This window comes from Onychostruthus taczanowskii, unplaced genomic scaffold (assembly GCF_017590055.1).
Source record: "Onychostruthus taczanowskii isolate IOZ18803 unplaced genomic scaffold, ASM1759005v1 scaffold52, whole genome shotgun sequence".
Lineage (NCBI taxonomy): Eukaryota > Metazoa > Chordata > Aves > Passeriformes > Passeridae > Onychostruthus > Onychostruthus taczanowskii.
In genome coordinates this window covers 168,088-189,166 of record NW_024502791.1, presented here as the reverse complement: position 1 = coordinate 189,166, position 21,079 = coordinate 168,088, and the positions used below count along the sequence as shown (strand labels likewise).

Sequence of the window (21,079 nt, the reverse complement as noted above, 5' to 3'; positions counted from 1 at the left end):
AAAGTACAAAAAAATACTAAACTGATATGACAGGAGTCACAAATGAATGGTATTTTTTAAAAGCTCTCGAAGTACAGCTATATGGAGAGATTAATATTTAAGACTGACTTAAATTTTCAGAACTCTCCATGAGCTCAATGAAATCAAATTATTTTTCTCAGATCCGTTTTTTTTCATTGGTCAGTGCCAAATTAGCATACAAATAAAGGTAGTGATAGACATTAGCCTGAAGCTGCAGCTTTTGGAGGCAAACGAGGATATCTGGTTTTGTATCTGACCATTTATTTCAAATGGGGGAAGAAAGGTGTTTATAGCTTTTTGGAAAATTATGTGTTTGAAAATGCAACACTGAGTCAAAAACACCCAAATCACATGTGATTTAAAGCAATTCAGCAAATCTGTTAAGTTCTGCTATTCCTGCAACATCATGACTGCAGAGCACTTTCTCTGAGACAGTGGAGCTCCTTAATTCAGCTCTTGTCAGCTTTGCTGCATTAGTCTTCTCTCTCAAAGCTAAGGCTGGGTACCCCTGACCTGTTTTGTAAGCATCCCTTCACAGTAGCTCTACAAAAGGATTTGCAGAAGGCATCTTGAGCCACTGATGGTGGATAACTTCATAACTAATCCCACAAAGACATCAACAGCAGTGAAAGACCTTGACTTGCTGTCACCAATGTCGAAAGCACACCTTCTTGTGGGCAAAGCAGTAGCTGTATTAGAGATAAACCCCCTCCCATCAGATAACCTGTTTTGTTTTATCAAAAATGTGTCATAACAGTGTGTAGCATTAATTCAGTTTATATCCCTCATCTTCTTCTGCTGGCCATTATGAGAAAACTTTCTGGTTTTGATCTGGTCTTCCCCACCCTGTTGTTTCCCCTGTAGGTTGAGGAAACCATGATCAATGTGTAGAAACAGCATGCACGTTACTCTAAACTTTCTCCACTGTGCTTGTAGCCATCACTCAGGCTCCTGGGTTTGGTCTTTACCAAAGGGTGGCGGTGCAGCTGCAGTGCCAGGCAAGCACCTCACTGCAGCTCCAGTTGTGCTGGTGTTTATTGATTCAGCTGGTTCTCCTGTGTGTCCAAATGGCTTTAATGCTATTCTGCCTCTGCTTCAAGCATGCCTTTTCTTTTTTCAAGACAGCATTACCCATGGAATGTGGTGACACTGAAATATTATAAAAAGCAGGTGCCCTTACAGTTCATTTTCCCTTATCCACCTGCCTGTTGCATGTACTTTCGCATAGAGTGTTCCAGCCTATCTCTCCCATTGTGACTCCAATGTGCTTTTTATGACACTGTGATGCTTCTTTTATGCAGGAAAGCCACTGATAAAGGCATCAAGAGCTACCATGATCAACACCGAATCACCTACTGTCACTGTTGATATTGGAAGCATGCTGAAAACAATCCAGAAAGCAAATGTTAGCATTAACTGCCAGGTTGCAGGTAAAAAATTATTCTCTCCTGTGCAGGTGGCTTTGGCTATAAATTTCTGTGGGATTCTTTGCTAAATTGGTGTCTCCAGTTGCAGCTGAATGAAATTGCAAGGTTTTCCTAGGTCTTGGGGAAACTTCACTGCTTCCATTAATTCTTATCATAGAACTTGTCCTCTTCTTATCCATACCAAACAAGACAAGTGTAGTGGCTTAAGAAAACAGGGCTTAAAAAAAAAAAACCATGAGTCAACGCAATTGGCATCATTGTGAGATACACGATGTGGTGTGGATGCAACAAAACTGATACACATGGCTACCTCTTGGGGATGTTCAGTGGCAATATACAAGCATGGACTGACTAATTTAGTCACTGATGGGGACTTTAAAAATCATTCCAGCTAGTTTCTTCTTTTCCTGCCAAACTTATTTTACATTAAAGGCATGTTAGCACTCTTTTTTTTTTCTGTTTTTTTTTTCCCTTTTTTTTCATCTTGGAAGTGCAGGAGATCAGAGAAATTCTACTGAAACAGGATTTTCCTTACAACTATTTTCCAGTCGGAGACTGAATATCCCTCAGTCTTACAGTGACAGTTTGCCTCTTTCCCGTGGTAACCAAAATAGGTTGACCTTATCTATGTGTGGCAGTCCTATGGCTGTTTGTGGGAATGATGTTGAGATCAGGAGGAGGAGCTGGGAAATCTCTAAAGACCTGGGGCCATACCATGGATTCGTTACACTGTTATGCATAGTATGACACACTTTTGCAATCAGACTGGTGTCCAGTGACTTTCAAGGAAGATGAAAATGACAGCTGATTTTTTTCCCCAGGCCTCACCATGCTCACCTGCATGGACATTGTGTGAAAGAGACTAAATATCACATTAACACAGACTATTTTGGATTTCTCTCTCTGGGTTCTGTCAGCTGCCCAGATACATAACCCACAGATTCAGACAGTTATTGCTGATCTAAGTGTAGCCATTTCTTTTCACCAAAAGCACCATGTAAACAACAGGATGTGACTAAACAAAGTTTCCACAGTACTTATAATATCAGAAAACTACAGGAGAGAAGCACAAAATGGTGAGGGGCACAGATTCAAAGTCTCTTCTGAGAGGAAAATAATCTCTAGCAATTTTGTGAAACTCACCCACTATGACAACATCCAAAATGGAAAATTTTAGCTGTGTCTTCTCGTCTAAGAGAATGCTTTTTGCTATCTACTGTCTGTATATTGGAATCTTCTGTGGCACTGAAGAAATTTTCTTAAATCCTAATTTTCTCCATGGGTGAAAAAAAAATTTTTTCTGCTACTGCCTCTGCAGAAAATATTAACTATGTTGACACCAGAGATTAATGCCCTTGAAATTATCATAAAATCATTAACCCCAAGCTGGGATGTTACAAAGGGAATGAGAGAGTGAATAATGAGGACAGGTATGTTTTATGGGCACTAGAATCCAAGTTTCTTAAAAGTAATGCTAAAAATTCAACAGCAATTACAAAAAAGCTACCCTGAGGAATGATTCAAGAACAGTGATTTCTATCAGCTGTCTCGCCTACACCTGGAAAATGAACCAGCTCATAAAACCTGTAACATAGTATAAGAATAAGTGTAATTTTCCTTCTAATGCAAGAACAAACATTTTGTTTTAGCATCAGCTTTATGATTATTCAGCCTTTTATATAGTTTTGATCACCCTTAGAACAATCAATTCTAGGGATAAGAGTAACATGCACTACTTCTGCAGTCAGCAAATGTGTCATATCCTATTGACTTCTTTCAAGTAGATAAACTTTACATCTGTTTAGTTTGCCAAAGCTCCCCAGAAAACATTAACAGTGAAATGGCTACTAAATCATAGTAAATTAACATGCAACAGTTAATGCAATAACATCTGGCAATAAAAAAATATATTAGTACATGAGAGCAAAGTTAACACAGTTAGAAAGCAAACTAGCATATCCAGAAATTATGTGGAGACTTTTCTGGATGAAAACAGCTCTTCACACAGTCTTGTAAAGCTATAGATTTTTCCTTCTAGTACTTTCTCTCTAGTCATGTCAGGATGTCCTGAGCCAGCCCAAGCAATGAGAGTTCTAGGTCAGAGTTCAGTGACAATTTATCCCATTAATATAAGATGTGTTTCTATCATTGTGCTGTACAATCTCTGGCATAGGACCGTATGTGTATTGGATGTGGATATCTCAGCTCGTGTAAGGATTCATTTTTACTGAGAGTCACCAAGACAGCAGAATAGATACAAGAGAAATATTAAGGATCAGTTACGGTATTCTCTAAAGCTGTGTTTTCTGTCAAGGGCCAGAAATGTACACTTGCTGCCAAGATGTGTTGATAAACCTGGAGAAGGTTTCTTAAAAATAAGAGATAATGGAAGAGTATGCAATCAAAGCCTAGGGAGTAACTTTATACTGCTTTTCAACTTCTTAAGACAGGCATAAATACTGTCAAAGTCTGTCTTCTGAGTTGTAATCTATAGATGTTAACTAAAGGACAAGAGGAAATATAATCATTCTGGATGCGTTAGAGTTTAATTGGCACCTGATGTGATTTATGTCAAAATGAAGCTCTATTTCAGTTTTAACACGAAGGCAGTGTTATGGTTTTGATCAGGATTGAAAGCCAACATTATTTCACTTGACATAACATAATTTCTTTGTCTATAGAGGTGAAGGAATATATTTTTTAACTATTGTTAGGTGATTGTTGTCAATTCCAGACTTCTCCAAAACTAATCCTAGGGGAACTCCCACCTGAAAGTCACTCAGGAGTCTTGCAGATGTCTGTGACTGCCAGCTGGAGGATTTGCTCCAAGCTGCAGAAAGCCAGCAGCATTTTTGGTGTGGGTAACTTTACTACTGTGCACCATTTCACTTAAAAATAGGATGTGAGAGCAATTTGGATCACATCAGCATTACTAGAGAGCTTTCTGTTGATTTCAGCACTTAAATTGTGCAGATATTCATTTGCATATCAAAAGCTTCAAGTAATATGGCCCAGACTGTTACTGAAAGTACAGTTTGACATGTAAGAAGGAATCAGTTTTAAAAATCTAGTTTGTAGGGCATTCTGCAAAATGTCATGTACAATTAGTGACTGTTGAGTCAGAACAGGTTTGGAAGGATAGCTTAAAATGTTACCTTCCTGTCCTTTACCTCCTTGTATCTTTGTTGTTCTTATTTGCAGTTCTCTCAGTTCTCTCAGTTCTCTCAGTTCTCCTTTTCTCTGTGTTTCACCTACATGCTGGAGGCTTCATTTTCTGGTTCTTGCCCTGATTTATAGCCCGTGTTTATTCATCAGCTATACCAGATTGTGAAATATTATTCACTATTTCAAGAATGTTGTGGCATTGGAAACTAGTCACTACTGTTATAAACTTGTATTGCAATGATTCTTTTCTCCCAGAGCCACTGGTTTAGCAAAATTATCTCACTTGGCTTACACAATTCTGCTTACTAGTATTCCAGGTAGGCTTTTTTTTTTTTTTTTTTTTTTTTTTGTGCTGGATACATGCACATTGATGGAGGGGAAAGCTGAAGAAGAATAGACTCGGGTAATTACTCTCCTACCTAAAGTCTTGCCTGCCCAGGAAAGTGAGTTCTGCTTCCAGTTGGCACCGCTCAGGCTTGGTCTCTGTGATACTTCTGCAAGGGAAACACTCAGCCCTCTGTCCTCTGGCATCCGTCGTTACCCAACAAAGGCGATTGAAATGCTCTTGCTACCCTTGCGGCAGTGATGCGACATGATTGCTCATCCCTGTGCTGCCTGCCTACTGTTCCCGTCTCGAGGCTGCATGTGTCACTAAACTTGGGAGCTCAAAACTGCTGCTCATTGACATCCACAGCTCATCTTCCCCAAAGCAAAGTGTAGGAACAGCTGTACCTGCGAATCTCCTGTTAGTGTGGGAACATTGGAGACAGGGGAAGGACACGCTTGTACAATACAATTAGAAAAACGTTTTTGTAGCATTGGTGGACATTTTGTAGGCAGAGTGCATCTTTCATAGACTCAACAGCAATACCTCAATATTAAGGGGATCTCACTTTTAACCCCTGTTTTTTCTGCTGCTAGTGAAGTGCAGAGGAATCTGCCTTTCTAGACTAGGACTGTCTGAGTAGCTGCCTGCAAGAAGCATATTAATTGTGTCTGTTTCTGTATTTTATTTAGTTGTTTTATTTGAGTCACTGCTCTAAAGAACTGTGGCAATAGGAAATCTTCCTTGTCCCTTCCCCTTTTTCTTTAGCCTTCACTCAGTACTTCTTATCTCTTCTTCCACTATTTGCCTTACAAGTATTTTTTGCCTTATAATACTTACTTGTGTTAGTTACACTTTGCCAATGTTTTTCCAGGTGTTCCTGAAGCAAAAGTTACTTGGTTTAAGAACAAGGTGAAGCTGTCCTCTGCTCACCATTTGCATAATGGGTTGCTGTTAATAGCAAATGTTTCCCTGTCAGATCAGGGGTTATACTCCTGCAAGGCATCCAATCTTCATGGGGAAGTAACTGAAAGCTCCCAACTGTTGGTTCTTGGTAAGTCCAGGGTATTTTGGACTAGCAACAACAGTAATGTGGCTACTGGCACATCCAGATGGCAGAACTAATTGGTTGTTGTGGAAAGAGGAAATGGCATGCAGGCAGCCCTGTTCTAAAGAGAGCATCAATCTCTGTTTGTACTCTGGGCAGCATCAACTGAACCAAGGTGGTTGGTAAAAGGAAAGTGGATAAGGAGAAAATGTCTAAAAACAGGGATCACACCTCCCAGTCCCGAGATACTCAGTTAAACTCTTTCAGACTTGCTAGGTAAGAAAAGCATTTATTAACCATATCTTAAAGTGACTATCTTAAAATGAGAGTAATGGCACTTTTTCCCTGTGAAGTTCTCTGTCTCCACTGAGCAGTCTTTCCATTCAAGACTGTGTCATACTGACCCATTTCATGAAGGTCAGTAAAACCAGTTCACTTCTAAAAAGTACATCTCAGGTTCTGTGAATGGTGAATTTTACTTACCCCCTGTGTTTTTAAACACCAGACAGAAAGCCCATCTGAGTGATTTGAAAGGGACTGGCAGCTGTGAAATGTGAGTGGAAGTGGTAGCTGGTGGAAACTGGAATTGTGGTAAAGGTAATTGTGGGCAAGGCATTTCCTTTCCTAGTAACTCATCTTCCATAATTTCTGCCTGCCTGGCAGATGACTGATCCAGACAGACTTTTTAAGTACTTTAGAAGTGCATTTGCTGATGAAGTCTCAAATTTTGAAACCTACTCCCCACAACTAGGGCAACAACATGAGGGCATCCACTACAGCTCTCATCTTTCATAACTAGTGAGCTTCCAGAGGATGTATAACAGTGAGATTTTTGCAGACAATACTAAAATGAAGGTTCAAACTTTACTCCTCCTAATCCAGACTGACTATAGAATCTCAGTCTAAAAAAATAATCTGGAAAAAAATCAGCTGAGTTTCAGCCTATAAATAAAGACTCCCAGATGATCTCTAAATCCTTTTCTGATCATTATAGATGGCTTAGCTTTCAAAGATGGTAAGTTACTGTGAGTTATGCAAGCTGCTTATGTTTGTAAGCAAATTACATTTTTAGCTCCTTGATGGAACAGAACAGTTCAGTCATCCTTGACCTGTACTCCTGGTGCTGAATGGCATCAGCAGTAGAAAACTTGCACAATGTGTGCCATGATCTAATTGAAAGGGGATGAAGCCACTATTCATTTCAATCCAATATCACATCATTTTCATGACAAGCAGAATTGGGAATGCTTGGTATTACTTCAATTTTTAAAATAGCATTGTGATTAGTAAACAACTAAATCCTGCAGTTCTCAGCATAGGCTGATCCTCTTGAGCTCTGAACTCTTACTCCTTTGGAGTTCTGCCTAAGTATACCACAGGATCTGGCAGCATTATAACCATATTTAATTAGGGCTTGATCCAGGTTGTAGCAGACACTAAAAGTTTTTTATTAATTGTCATGAACATTTGATTTGGCTTCTATGCTGTATACATTTGCTTTTTCTCCCAAGCTGCTGTATCTCCTAATACCATATAACTCTGTCATATATGAATAAGGATAACCAGAATGCTGTGGTAACCTTCAAAGATGATTTCTTTAAGTTTGTGGTCACATTGATACAGATGTTATTTTAATAATTTCTCCAGCACCTTACCTAACATAAGGCAGAGTTTTAGTAGTTATCCCAATCTGCGTAATCTGCCCTTGTGAAATAGCAATGTTGCAGCGCAGTGAAAATTGCAGCAATATCTGGGGAGGTGGGGGCATGGGGGGAGAGGAGGAGCGGGGTCTATATCCTGAGATATTTTCTGCTATAGTGTTGCTCATTCTCCCAATCTGTTACCAGAGCCTCCACGACCTCTTCCTTACCTAGAAGACTTGACAGCAGTGCTTAGCAGTGCTGGGCCCAGCACCCCTTCAGTGCTGACTTCTCCTTCAGGAACAAAACTGACTGTCAGTCCAGGGAGCTCTGTTCTCATAGGTAAGTCAAGTGCTTTAAGATTTTTAAATTTTGAAGTCTGTAGAGTTTATGTTACAGTTACGCATCTGGTTAACCTTTACATTAAGGATTTGGTTATCTAGACGTGGGCACTGAGACAAAAGACATCAAACCAATGGTTTGTTGTGAGTCATAATCAATGCCAAATACTTTTTAGACCTCAGAAATTCATACTTATAAAAGGTCCTTTAATTAGTCGAAAGCTGAATGCATGGTGCCACCCTTTATATATATATACAGCACCCTGAAAGAAGCAGTTCCTGCCCTGGGGGGCTGGCAATTACTCAACACAAAGACCTGGCAGATGGGAGTGCTACTTGATCTAAAAGAAGAGACGTTGGTGGTTCTGTTTTAATTTTTCTTTTACGTTTCGGTAGTTGCCTTGCCATATGCCTGCTACTCATGTTGTATATCCTTCTTCAGAGCCTTTCCCACAGTTTTGCCTATCCCTCTCTTCGTGTTTTGATCTTGCATGCTCTCTGTTTTAATTTGTTCATTTTATTTCTCTTTCTTATTTCACACAGTCAGTGTTTGCGTGAAGCCATATAAGGAATCACTCATCCTGAAGGAACGCTTTTCTTCTTTTCATCCTTTTCTGCCTTCCATATAGCTTTACCCTCCTTACACAGCAAGTTCTTCTTGTAAACTGTAAACTCCTGTAAACTCCTTTCAGATCTGTGGATGTGATTTGTTTGCAAAGAGATTCTCATTCTTTTCTAAATTTCAAGGTATATTTATTTTATGATTTCATTTCACATGCTGCTTTGAAACTCTTAATTGTCAGGCTCACATAGGCAAACAGCTTTCCTAATGAAAACATTACTGCATACCATGAAAACTTGTCAAGCCCTACAACTTCAGAACTATCTTTTCTCCTTTTAGGGGTAGGGGTCTGAAACTTTTAGCAAGGGTCTGCAGATGCAATGTCCTGAGTGTTAATACATCTCTGCGCTTTCCAAAGCACTCTTTCCTCACATTTAACAACAATTTTAAGATTTTATTTTCACAATGGAGATATTCTATTTATGTTTTTGGTATTGTGGTTTACTTTTCCAAGTATCTGCATACATTTGCAATGGTTTTTAGCCTGCAGTTCTGGATTACATTTCTGCTTGCACAAAAACTGCATTGAAATAGTCCTCAGTGGGGAAAATATCATAGGTATTTATTAGCATTGAATAAATCATTTTGAGTAAGGTTTTATTGTGCTCACTGATTTAAGACTGGGTCATACTCCTGTTTAATCCATTTCCTCTCAGATTTCCAAAAAGAGGACTTCAGGAGTTTCAGGCAGTTTTTATTGTTTAAAAGAAGTAATTGAATGACAGAGGGTTTTCTGCACTGCCTGTATACAACCACGTCCAGATCAATTTCATTTGGCCGTGTTGCTCTGTACCCTGCTGTTTCCCTTCATGGGCAAGGAAATTCTGTGGATTGTAATTGCAAAATAGCAAACCAGTTTAATTCTTAAGGCAGTTCCCTCAACTTCACTGGAGTTCTACTGGTTTGAATTTGAGCCTTGTTATTATTCAAACCTAGGAAAATCGTCTGTGATTTTTTTTTTCCTAACAAAACATTGGCATGGAATGGGCTATCCAGACAATTAGAAAATTGTCCATTGATTCTTTAAATTCTACTATCCACCCAATGTACTTTAATCCTGCTAAGTCCTTCATAATTTATTATGTCGAGGTGTTGGCTGTACATTCTCTGTATGTCCCATATAAAAACTATAAATTGCTATGTGTGAGATCCCTTGTCTGTGCTACTGTTAGGCACCAGTGTCTCTTGGGACTCAAAAGGTATTCAGTTAGACATATATTTGGAAATCTAGACATATAAGGAATTGTTGAGTAGTGAAGGAAAACAGGATATGTGCAAAGGAACAGAGTGAAATGTGAAGAAAATGAGTGATAAGTAAGCTCTGGGCGAACATTTTCTTTTACAGGAGTTAAAGACAACAAAGATGAAAAATTATGTTTGAAATCTGGATAAAGTCGTGCATGGGTTTGCCACAGTTTAAGAAAAATGGGAATCAAAACTTCATTAACCACTGACCAATTTACTGGTTTCTTGGGGGTGTTAAAAAAAATGCAAACAGCAAATATTAATACAGCAATGGAAATCTATAGCTGCAGACAAGAACTTGTTTGGAAATTAACATCTGTATCAAATATAAAAAAAAATATAAACTGAGCTGCAAGGAGATAAATATAACTTCTGGATTATTATACATGCTATACACTGTCTTTTACAAAGTGTGTTTGTGCAATGCTTTCACCAGCATTTCAACCATGTAAAATTATAAACTTGCTGTCTGGAATCATCTCCTATGAGCTTTTTCTATTTAAATTTCAGGGGGTTGCAGAAGATAAAGATCAGTGTCATAACACACAGATATCTGGTTTGGAGGTTTTCCTTCTCATTGCAAGGGTCATTGAGAAGTCATTTATGTGCCTTCACAAAAGCAGAGGAAACTACCTGTTAAAAGACCCATGCCTTGCCCAACAGAATCAGCAACATTTTTATCTTATGTACTTTTGCTTCTAAAGTTTTGAGATTCCAGCCAGCTTTCCAGGCCCAACTCATCATCCACTTGAAGAGCATGATGTAGATGGTGGCTTGCATAGATAGATGCTTTTCCTGCTCCTTCACAAATGTTGAAAATATGTGCAGAGTACTGCAGTCCTCCCCAGTCCTAACATTCATTGTCAGACTGTGTAGTAGTCACTTGTCTGTTATCTGTAGATGACACCACTGAAGGACAGGATTATCTCCAAAGCAGAGCTAGAACACCCATGGGCTTGGAAGTATTTCTGGGGTTTATGGTATTGCAATTTTGCAATCACTGACGAGCCACAGACTGTCATGCACATTCTGGTGTTCTTGGTTCATGGCAGACACACAAAAAGACTTTACATTATGTGTTTTAATCTTATTAATGTTTCTGTCTTTGGGACTTTTTAAATTTGGTTACATTTTTCCTGAATGTTGGTGATGAAAATATTACAAGGAACACTGCTCTTTTCACAGAAAATGTATTTTGTTGGTCACCGGATAAGAATTCTTTGGGTTTCAAAAATATTCATGACCATTTGACCTCTGTCAATTCTGATTACTTCATGGTGTTATCTTTTGGAATTATAGAAACATCCTAAGCTCGTATATTTTCAGTACTTTATCAATGCTGCAAGTATCAATGATTTTTTTTTTTTTTTTACACAAGTCCTTGGACACATTTCCATGAGTCTTCAGCTTTGTTAATGTTAGTATTGGCAGAAATCAAGGTTGTAGGATCCAGTGTTCCTGACTTTTAACACTCCTGCAGAAAAAGCTTTGGGCCAAGAATATTTGTTTTCATTTGGGTTCAAGCTTGATATTTCCTGTATTTGAATATAATTCAGTGGGAAATTGAGGATCTTACAAATCCTCATGGAGATTCACTACAACTTCTTGTATATATAGCATTATTATTGGAGACAAATAGTCAGCAGACTTGGCAAAAGACACAAAATATGATTTTAAAATATGTCCTTGTTTCAGCACTGAACTATACTGAGCGTGTTGTAATTGTGTTGTACAGTGAAAGATGAAGCTTTAATGACATCTATGCATGTGTTATATTTAAGTGAGAGTTTTTGCAGGAACATTGGAACAAATTTCAGAAATGAATACTTCTAGGAATACGAACATGTAGTACTCCCTGTAAAATTTCTGACTGAAGTAAAGAGGGCAGAAGGAAAATGGTATTTTTTGGGAATCTGAATATGAATATTTTGGGAATATGAATAAATGGAGAAAAGCCTAGGCAATTATTTGAAGTCTGGTTCCCATCCCTCCTTACTTGTAAGGGATACTGAAAATTTCAGTGAAGTTAGATCACAAAGTGTATTTTTCTATGACCAGAAAAGTACAGTCAATTGTAAAAAAAAAAAAAAAAGGAAATACTGCTGCACCGTATTTATTGTGTTTTCCTTGATTACTTCCATATTTACTCACTTCACAAATTAGAACATGATTTAACTATCAGCACTGCAAACATAGTCCTAAAAAGCAGGTTTCTTTCTGCTTTTATTACCCCAAATGACCACAGAATTAGAGCAGCATTGCTGCCAATTTCACTGCTGCTTCAGAAGATGACCAGCTGCACAACAAAGCCTTGTTCTGCAAATATATATATTTGAAATTCAGTTCTTTTTATGACATAGTGATAACAAAAACTTTTTCACTTAGGAGGTACAAAGGATTTCTCTGTACCAAATTTACTGTATTTCATTCTCTTTTTTCTTTTACTGACAGTAGCATATCCCATTCATTTTCCAGTAGAATTGCTTAGGTTCCTGGATGACCACCCAGAAAGCAGAATCAAAAAAGATTGACTTTGCTTGCAATGGCCAGCCTTCTGAGTTTGAATAAATTACTTAAAAGGTCCAAGTGCCTTGGAGCCAAAGCCCAAAGTTCAGGATGGGGGTCAGGTTTTTTTGTTATTTTAGAGGGCATCTCTTCAAGCCTCTGACTAGTACTTGCCAGTAGGTATAAGGGTTATCTAGACATGACAGCAGACAGAAAAATTGACCTAAAGTTTTTTGCATGTTCTTGGGTGCATTATAGTGAGCCAAATGTACAGCTGACTGCTTTAGGTGAAGAACCAGATCAGATAGATAGGCTAATGTCAGGATCAAACTCTTTCAAGAAGAGCCAGATAAGTTAATGCTGTAATTGCTTGCTAAGTAATGTGCCATAACATCTGGCTCCCACAGAACTGACACTTGTTCAAAAATCAGTGTAAAAAGCAATTGATTATCCCAATGAACACAACTGATCTCATCAGTACAAATTCTTCAGTGTTCACTCAAGAGCAAGGGTATATCTTCTGGAAAGTATGTTTTCTTGTAATTCCCGTTTGCGCTTTCCATCTCTACCATGAGCCTGTTTTTAATTTTACTATATTTGGGGGTTATTGCTGTATTAAAATCTGAAGCAGAAATGCAAAATAATTTGCAATCTGCACAAAGCTAGCAAAAAGAAAATTTGTGAGTAATTACAACTAAACTGGTATCTGTGCTCCCCTTAAGGAAGAAGACAGCTGCAGAAGCTGTGCATTAGGATTCAGATAAAATCATGAATATTTGAGAAGTTACTTTGCTCTATGTCTTTTTTTCTCATTCTCTGTAATAAATTGGTCATCATGTTTGAAAATAAGTTCTAATAATATTTTTTAGCAACTTTATTTGTTATTAACGTTATGTCTAGTGTGATGAGGATGAAGTATCAGGTACATTCATGGGATAGCCTGTCCTTTTAATTGTGTTATCTGTCTTTCAATTTGTGTCTCAGTGAAAAGTCTGCTTTATCACTATATGTGTGAGAATTTCCAGGTAGGTACATGACCTTTCTGTAAAGACTAGAATTAAAATTAAGATCAAGAATGTGCCATTATCTTTGCACTTAATTGCCTGATCACATACTATCACATTGATTACATCCTAAATATTGTAAAAAGTTCACAGACTGTTCCAGCATCTTCCTTCTACATCAGAGTACAGCAGACTGTCAGACTACACTGTAGGATTGTATTGAAATGTGTGGCTTTTCTTTTGCAAATACACACTGCATACATTTTGGGTTAAAAATTACGTGATGATACCTCTGAATGCTGAACATTTTGGCTACATTAAAACAGTATTTGTTTTTCAGGCAATTAGAGACTAGTCCAGCCACTGTCAAGCTCTGAACACAGAGTCAAAAGAGTGTTGTCCTCTAGGCAATCTGCTGCTTTGAGTTTTTTTCCTGCCTGCTATTTTGTGCCATGAATGATCTAATCTGACAACCACTGATCTATAGTAGTGGTCAAAAATGCTTCCATATAAAATAATATCACTGGCCTTTGGGGCAACGTATGCTGAATTTTGAGTTAGTTGTAGGAGTTGCAGCTCTTGAATTTTTGTCTCTAAGCTTTACCTGAATCATTGACCTAGATTTTTTTCTAATGAAAGTAATGCAGAGTTCCACTGAGAAAAATCATTGTGGCTAAATAAAAGTATCAGACTTGCTGAGGGTATCCTGATATGGAGACCTCCTATTCTGCCAGCTTCCTTCACATAAAAGATCTTTTAGACTCTTGCAAAACTTGAGAATTATTCTAGTGAAAGTGTTAAGGGAGTTTGAAACACTGTGGGATTTCTGACATGTTGACTAAAGGTCTTCTCAATACAAGTTTTGAAGCAACCTCTCCCTCTGTGATAATCCTCACATCTCTCAAAAGGACAGAAGTTACAGCCTCTCTGGAGCAGGCATCACTGCCTTTCCCAAACTGTCTGCCCTCTACCTCCTCTGCTCTGCTTTTTTTATTTTCCAAGTGCCGCCTGAGATGCTGTTTCAAAACATAGCAAGTTTATGCTGGGTTATGAAAGAAAGAAAAACTTCTTCATTTCAGTGCAGCAGCACTGACATTTGCAACTTGATAATTGCATTATGTGCCAGCTCTTGCTCTGTCTTTTGTTGAACTCCTTGTGCTGTACTGTTGTTCAGTGCTTGTTCCATGAGTCTCATCTGACTTCCATTTTTCTCCCATAAATGGACAATTAACCTGGAGCTGTGGCAGTGGTGGGGTAGAAGTTTACAGTTTAACTCCTTTTCTGTTTTTATCATGAACTTAATAAACCTATCAAAGTTACCTTAAGTGGTCATTTAAGTGCTGTATCCATTACTATAGGCTTTGATTTTTGATTGCAGATTGTATTCAGAACAGTCCTTATTAATGCATGCATGATTCTCAGTGTGTAGGATGTCAGACTGTTTTAGGAAGCAGTATTAACTACCAGAGCTTGAAAATTCCTTTGCTTTTTAATGGCCCCACCATGTGTCTGTGTATGTGGGAACATTTTTCACAACCACTGTGGGGCTGGGAATGAGCCTGACTCAATTTTTGTTGAATAGTATGTATATTTGCAATGCTGTGTAAGTGATATAAAGACAACATGTGTGGCATGTGTTACACTGGGTAACCGGTTGTGGTGTTTTGAGAACTGTTAAAAACCATGTCATATGTTTAGTATAGTATGTTTCAACCGCACCTTTGGAGCCATAAATAGTTATTTAAAATGCCATCTTTTTTTTCTTTTTTTTTTTTTAAGTGCTACTGTAATCAACTCAATTGGCTTATTTCAAGAATTCCTAAATATATGGTTCTCCTTGCCTAGCATAAATTCATTGCCTTAAAAAAATATAAGTAAAAGTTGTATTTATAAAAATACTAGTTCTTTCTTTTGTTGGTTTTTTTTTCCAGATTCCATTGCCTTTTATAAATTTTATTTCATTCAGTGTGTGAAAGCAATGAGAAGCAATTTGCATAATAGCAAACAGTTAGGTGTCTGTCACTTTATAGTATATTGAAAGATCTTTCCCCATTAGAGAAACTACAAAGACATGTCTCTTAGTTTTGCCTCTTCAGCAAAACAGGTATTACGCACAGGTGACTTTCAAACATGATCTTACCTACTTCCAGCTGGTTTAAAAGTTGAATACATCCTGTGAATTTTTCATCCTTATGTTACATACAGGATGGAATTGAATTTTAACTCTGTTCCATTTAACATGCATTTCTCATTTCAGTCAGCTAAGGAGAAAATTAGCCCTGAGAGGAAAATGGGGAACTGTTTCTCACTACCAGTAATCACCTACACAGTGTGAACACAGTAGCACAGTGTCAGCCACAACATAGTAGTTCAGCACCAAACTTGTATCTATTCAGATTGAAACGTGGCTTCTCCAAAGTTTGTTCAAAGCATTTTGTTCCTCACTTCATCCTTTATCTGGTTTCTATTTAGAAAGCATACTTTATTTTCTTAAATGTAGAGTTTAGAGTGGAAATACTGTCATGTTTCAAGTCTTGTAGCAGCATTACATTTATTGCATTAATACCATTTATTGTGGTCCACAACTCATTTCTGTTAGAGGTCAATAAAATAACAGAAATACAAAATCAAAGAAACTACCTGATCTTGGCCTGAAGTCTTTACTCAGATTCCATCTTTAATAAATATTAGAAGCATTTCCTGGGGCTAATCATGCTGTCAACAGTAAATTAGAGAGTTATTTGTTAGACAAATATGAAGACATGAAAATAATCTATATTTAAAGATTAGACACCTATTTTAAAGTCAGTGCTGGTTTGGTTTTTTTAATTCACATTTTCAAATGTATTTAGCACTTGCAAAATTCACTTGACATTTTTATATTTTTATTTTATATTTTTCTATTTACATATCTTTATTTCTATTTTTATATATTTGTATATATTATTTATATTTATTTTATATTTATATTTTATTTTATATTTTTATTCACTTGATGTTTTCTATACAGTGACAGGCTGCCAAAAAGAAAAGGGATCCTAATATCAACAGCCTTTGCCTTTTTTTTATCAGGTCTGAAAGTGCAAAAGTGGTGCATGTTTTGTATTTTCTTCTCCTAGTCTTAGCATGTTAGCCCAGAGCCTTTCTGCAGCTACAGTCATTCAGAAACTATTGCAAAGGTGTAATGGGGAATTTGGTGGTGTAAAGGTGAATTTATCCTGGAGTGTGCATTTATTCTTTCCTCTTGAGAGACTGCTGGATTTGTTGTGGAACATCAGTCTTCCCTTTCCAAACATGCCTTGTTATCCTTGTTAACATTTTCCCTACTAGATGTCATTTTTATTAGATTTTTGTTTCTATCTCCAGCTTTTGCACATCAGTAGTTCATTCTGGCTTTGAATGAATTCTGAGTCCCAGTAATCTTTGGAAGGGAGGATGAAGGCAATATTTTCTTTCTCCACTTCCAAGGATTGAAGGAGAAAGGCCCTCTCATGCCAGAACTTTGATTGCTCAAAACAGTCCCAGAAGTGTGTTTCCTGATCATCTTCCCAAGGGTTCCAACACCTGAAAATTCTGCAATAGCTGTGCTGTCTGGAAACAAGGACAGCTATTCCTTCTTAGGCATTATAAGGATGGGGTTTGAGCATTGAAAGGATAAAACAGTCAATGTCCACAGGGATTGGGGAAATAAAGAGTAAGTATTAGTAATCTGCATTAAATGATATTAAAATTGTTCCTGGAAGATAAGGAGATATTGATGGAACATGTGATTTGATTGTACTGTAGCTCTCACTTACTATGCATGAAATATTATACCACAGCGTATGAATCCATACACATGGGAAATGTATAGGAGACATCACTTGTGAAAAGTGAGTAATAGGTATCAGTAAAGTTTTACTGTTAAGTAATAATCACTCACTGGTAGTGCATATCTAGGCAATAGCTTTGGAGAGTTTTCCCCCAAACTACTGATTGCTGGCTGTTACTTTAGCTAATAGTATATATATAAAAATTTTGGAAGTAGAAATACTATGTTAGACTAGTAAAATAGTCAGTAGTAAGAAGACAGTATTGTTTTTCCTAACCATATTTTTTAAAAGAAAAACAGCATGAACTAGGACCATCTGCATGCTGAATTCAGGTTCATCTCATCTGTGTGTAGCATCAAGCTGACCTTTCTGCTTTCTGCATTTACGCTCTGCAGACTTGCAAATGCAAACAATAAAACTGGGCTCACCACATGCCTGTTTTAATTGTTGTGGCTATGTGCTGACCTACACTAATCTTAAAGGACAAGTAAACTACAAAATAATTGGAATAATCTAGGCAAAAGCCCTATAGCCACTTTTTAATTTTGTCCATTTCCTCTATATTCCTTTGCTTTCGTTGTTTTTACTTAGGCAGCCTTTAAACTATAGGGCTAAAACCTTTCATGTCACTCATTTACTTGAGAATGAGTATCTTGGAAAATGCACGAGTTATTTTTCAGCACAGAAGTGGAAAAAATGAAACAGCAGGAGTAGAGAGCTTACAAAATTAGGGAAAGGGAATGAGCAGCAGAGAATGCTGTGTCTTTGTTGTCAGGAATAGAGTGCTGGGTAGAGATAACTGCCAAGGAAGAAACTGCATTAGATCTTGCCAAAGAAATTAAACAGCAGACTCTTCACCCTTATAAATACAAGTAAAAAAAGGGAAGAGGTGAAACCACTAGGGGCAGTTTGCACTCTGTCCTTCTGCTTTTTGATTCCCCCTTTTCCTTATTTTTAAACATTTGTTTGCATTTATTTTGCTAGTTCATTTCCAGTACAACTTTGTCATCGTGACCGCAGAGTCTACTGTGCGTGTGTTAGTCTTTTGCTGGGGAGCCCTTGCTCTGAAATACCAGTTTCATGGAGTGAATGAGTCCCAACGGGCAGCTGTATCCAGCCCTTTCTTCCCCACTGTGCATACAGGCAGGGCTTGACAGCAACAGGGAGCTAGCAAAGACTCATGTAGCCACTGCATCAGTGCGAGCCCCAGTATTTATCCTCCTGAATGGCAGACAGTTTCTCCCCAGTGTCTGGATCTACCCCTCAGCATGAAAATGGCTGGGGTATACCACAGGTCACCACTGGCATGTTCCGTCTTGTGTGAGACCTTCTGCTTTATAAGCAAGAGAGCTTCAATTGTGCTGGGCAAGAGACTATCTTCTGTCATAGGAATAGTGTAGTTGGAGGTATGATTAATGGCAAAAGGCACAAAAGCAAAGACTACAGTAACCCAATCCCCTAGTTAGTTTACAGGTATAACCCAATGCAAAAGGGTCACAAGGGTTCCTAAATTAAGTAACAAGTTCCTTAAGTCAAGGATTTGGTCTTAATGATGTTTGAAAATCAAACTCTTGAACCTTCCTGAGCAGATTAATGACAATGATATTTTGTTGTCTGAACTTTACTTGCCCAGTATATGTTAGTCAAAGTTCTCCTCTGGTGGACCAACAAGAATGGAAGGAAGAGCAGTAACAAAAATGTCATGTTGCAGCATCTGTTAATCGTGTAGTGAAGCTACAGAGGCTTCACATTCACATCTTCGTTTGTCTCAGTGAATAATAAGTGGTAATCAAATTACATGGAGATGGCAGTATTGAAATATCAGCTGATGGATTATTCCTTCATCTTAGAAGAGTCTTCTAGTTTCAGTATTTTAAATTCATACTCTTCCTTTTTTTATCCCATTCCTTTTGAACAGTACTCATGTGAAAGCTGATGCATATATGTTATGTTTGCTTATAAAGGCCAGTTCTTTCGGAAGGGGTTTTGTATACAATATAGTAATTCATGCACATACGTATTAATTAAAAAAATATATAAAGCTTCAGTATAACGAACTAATCAGAGTAGATTGCATTTGCAGAAACTTAGAGACCTTTCATGTCTCAATGACATACATATTACTGCCTAAACAGTAATATGGCAGGACAAGCCTAAACCAGAAGCAGTCCTAGTGAAATATGCCATCCCTCACATACAGCATTTCTGCCTCCCTACCGCTGCAATTGTTGGCGATGGATTACGCTATGGAAAACGACTAGTTCTTAATTTTCTCCCCAGGAAATAGGCAAAACAACTTAGCTGGCTTTCCCAAGTTATACCAGTCTCACAAATTTCCTGCAATTCATCGTGAAACTGGCAAAGTGTTCAGCTGATATGAGAACCACAGTAAAAAGCAAAAGGTGTCTTGTAGATGCACTTCCTTCAGGTCAACTGACAAAGAACTCACTGAGAATTTAAATCTCATCTGTGCTGCTGATCCATAGATCTCACACAATGCTTTAGAACATCAGAGTTTTTTCAGTTGCTGTTTCTTGTGTGACAAAAAAGAAAAACAAAGAAACAAACAAACCACAACCCAAGCAAACCTGTAAAGGCTCAATTTTATCTCTTTGGTTTTCCAACAAATTTTTTTTGTATAACAAAAATGTCTGACTTTTAATATAACAGAAACAATAAATAACATTTAAAAATGTTTTTAAAAGAAAGAGAAAGAATGTGGTCCTGTAGGTTATGTAGAAAATTTGGAGACCAAGTTGCGTTTGTATTGCACGTTCGAGAATGGTTCGTGAGTTTATGCCAGGTTTATAACCCACTATCCCACCTTCTTCAATACCAATATGAGTATAATCAAAAACAGTGGGAACCTTAGAAGGTCTGATATAAATAATTCCAAACTAATTTGGATTTTCCAATCTGCAGATTATCTGTCTTTTGGATTTTATTCTGGATGATGAGAAGGTATTCCTTATTACAGAATTATTTTTTGTCATTATGAGAAAGTGAGGAGAAAATGGGATGAAATCAACTATTTCTCCTAATTTTGACCACTTCAAAGCATATACCTGGTTTAGTAATCAGCAGGTTTTTCTCATGTACCTATTTTTTAGGTTGTGCTGTTGATGGGCATCCAACCCCAAACATTACCTGGCTTTACTCTGGTGAGCCTCTCAGTCTGCAACATCAACTCCTGGCAGCAGGACGGATTCTTCATATACTCAATGTCAGTGATTTCACTAATGGTGAATTCAGCTGCCTTGCTCAGAATGAGGCTGGCTCACTCACACAAGTAATGACCCTGGCTATACAAGGTAACTCTTCCATTTCATTCATTTCACCCTGGAAAACTCTTGCCATGGACTTCCCTGCACTGCCTTTCTCATCCTGAATTTCTCCCCTCTGAAATCATCACCATGCATATCAGGAAAAAGATGTCTTGGTGGTTTCTTGGCATGGATATAGACTTGCAGGACTACTGGGTACTTTACCGTGTCTTACGTTTTACTTTACCAAAATGACACCAGATATTTCTGCCCTGCTGAGCACAAAACACACCTTCCTGATTCAAGCTGTGCTTGCATTGAGCTTGGACAATTTTCTTGTCCAGAAATTCAAGACAGAGGTGGCAGAGTTTAAACCACTTAAAACAGAAGTCCCTCTATTAATACATGAAGGTCAGTGTCTCACAGTCTCTTCTTCCTTGAAAACACTTTAATTGTAAAAGTTCTGGAACTGTTATTGTTAGTGATCTCCTAGAAAAAAGGTGATAAAGCCACAAAAACATTGTGGTGCAGTTGGGGTGGAACAAAGCATGCAGCTTTCATTGCTCCAATTGTCAGTGATGGAGAGGTGAAGAACTTAACTTTTCCTTCAATTTTGCTATAAAATTCTGAGTGTGTTGCTATTTCCACATTTATCTTCAGG

General features: G+C 37.8%; 1 protein-coding gene across 1 annotated transcript in view; it reads left to right on the top strand.

The window, feature by feature from the left end:
- The window catches only part of ADAMTSL1 (ADAMTS like 1), a 294,793-nt gene that overhangs the window by 264,183 nt on the left and 9,531 nt on the right, over positions 1-21,079 (top strand). Inside the window, exons 22-25 of the mRNA XM_041416472.1 lie at positions 1,323-1,451; positions 5,813-5,992; positions 7,834-7,968; positions 20,266-20,466. Of these exons, the coding sequence (XP_041272406.1) occupies positions 1,323-1,451; positions 5,813-5,992; positions 7,834-7,968; positions 20,266-20,466 (645 nt within the window). The remainder of the gene's footprint in view (positions 1-1,322; positions 1,452-5,812; positions 5,993-7,833; positions 7,969-20,265; positions 20,467-21,079) is intronic.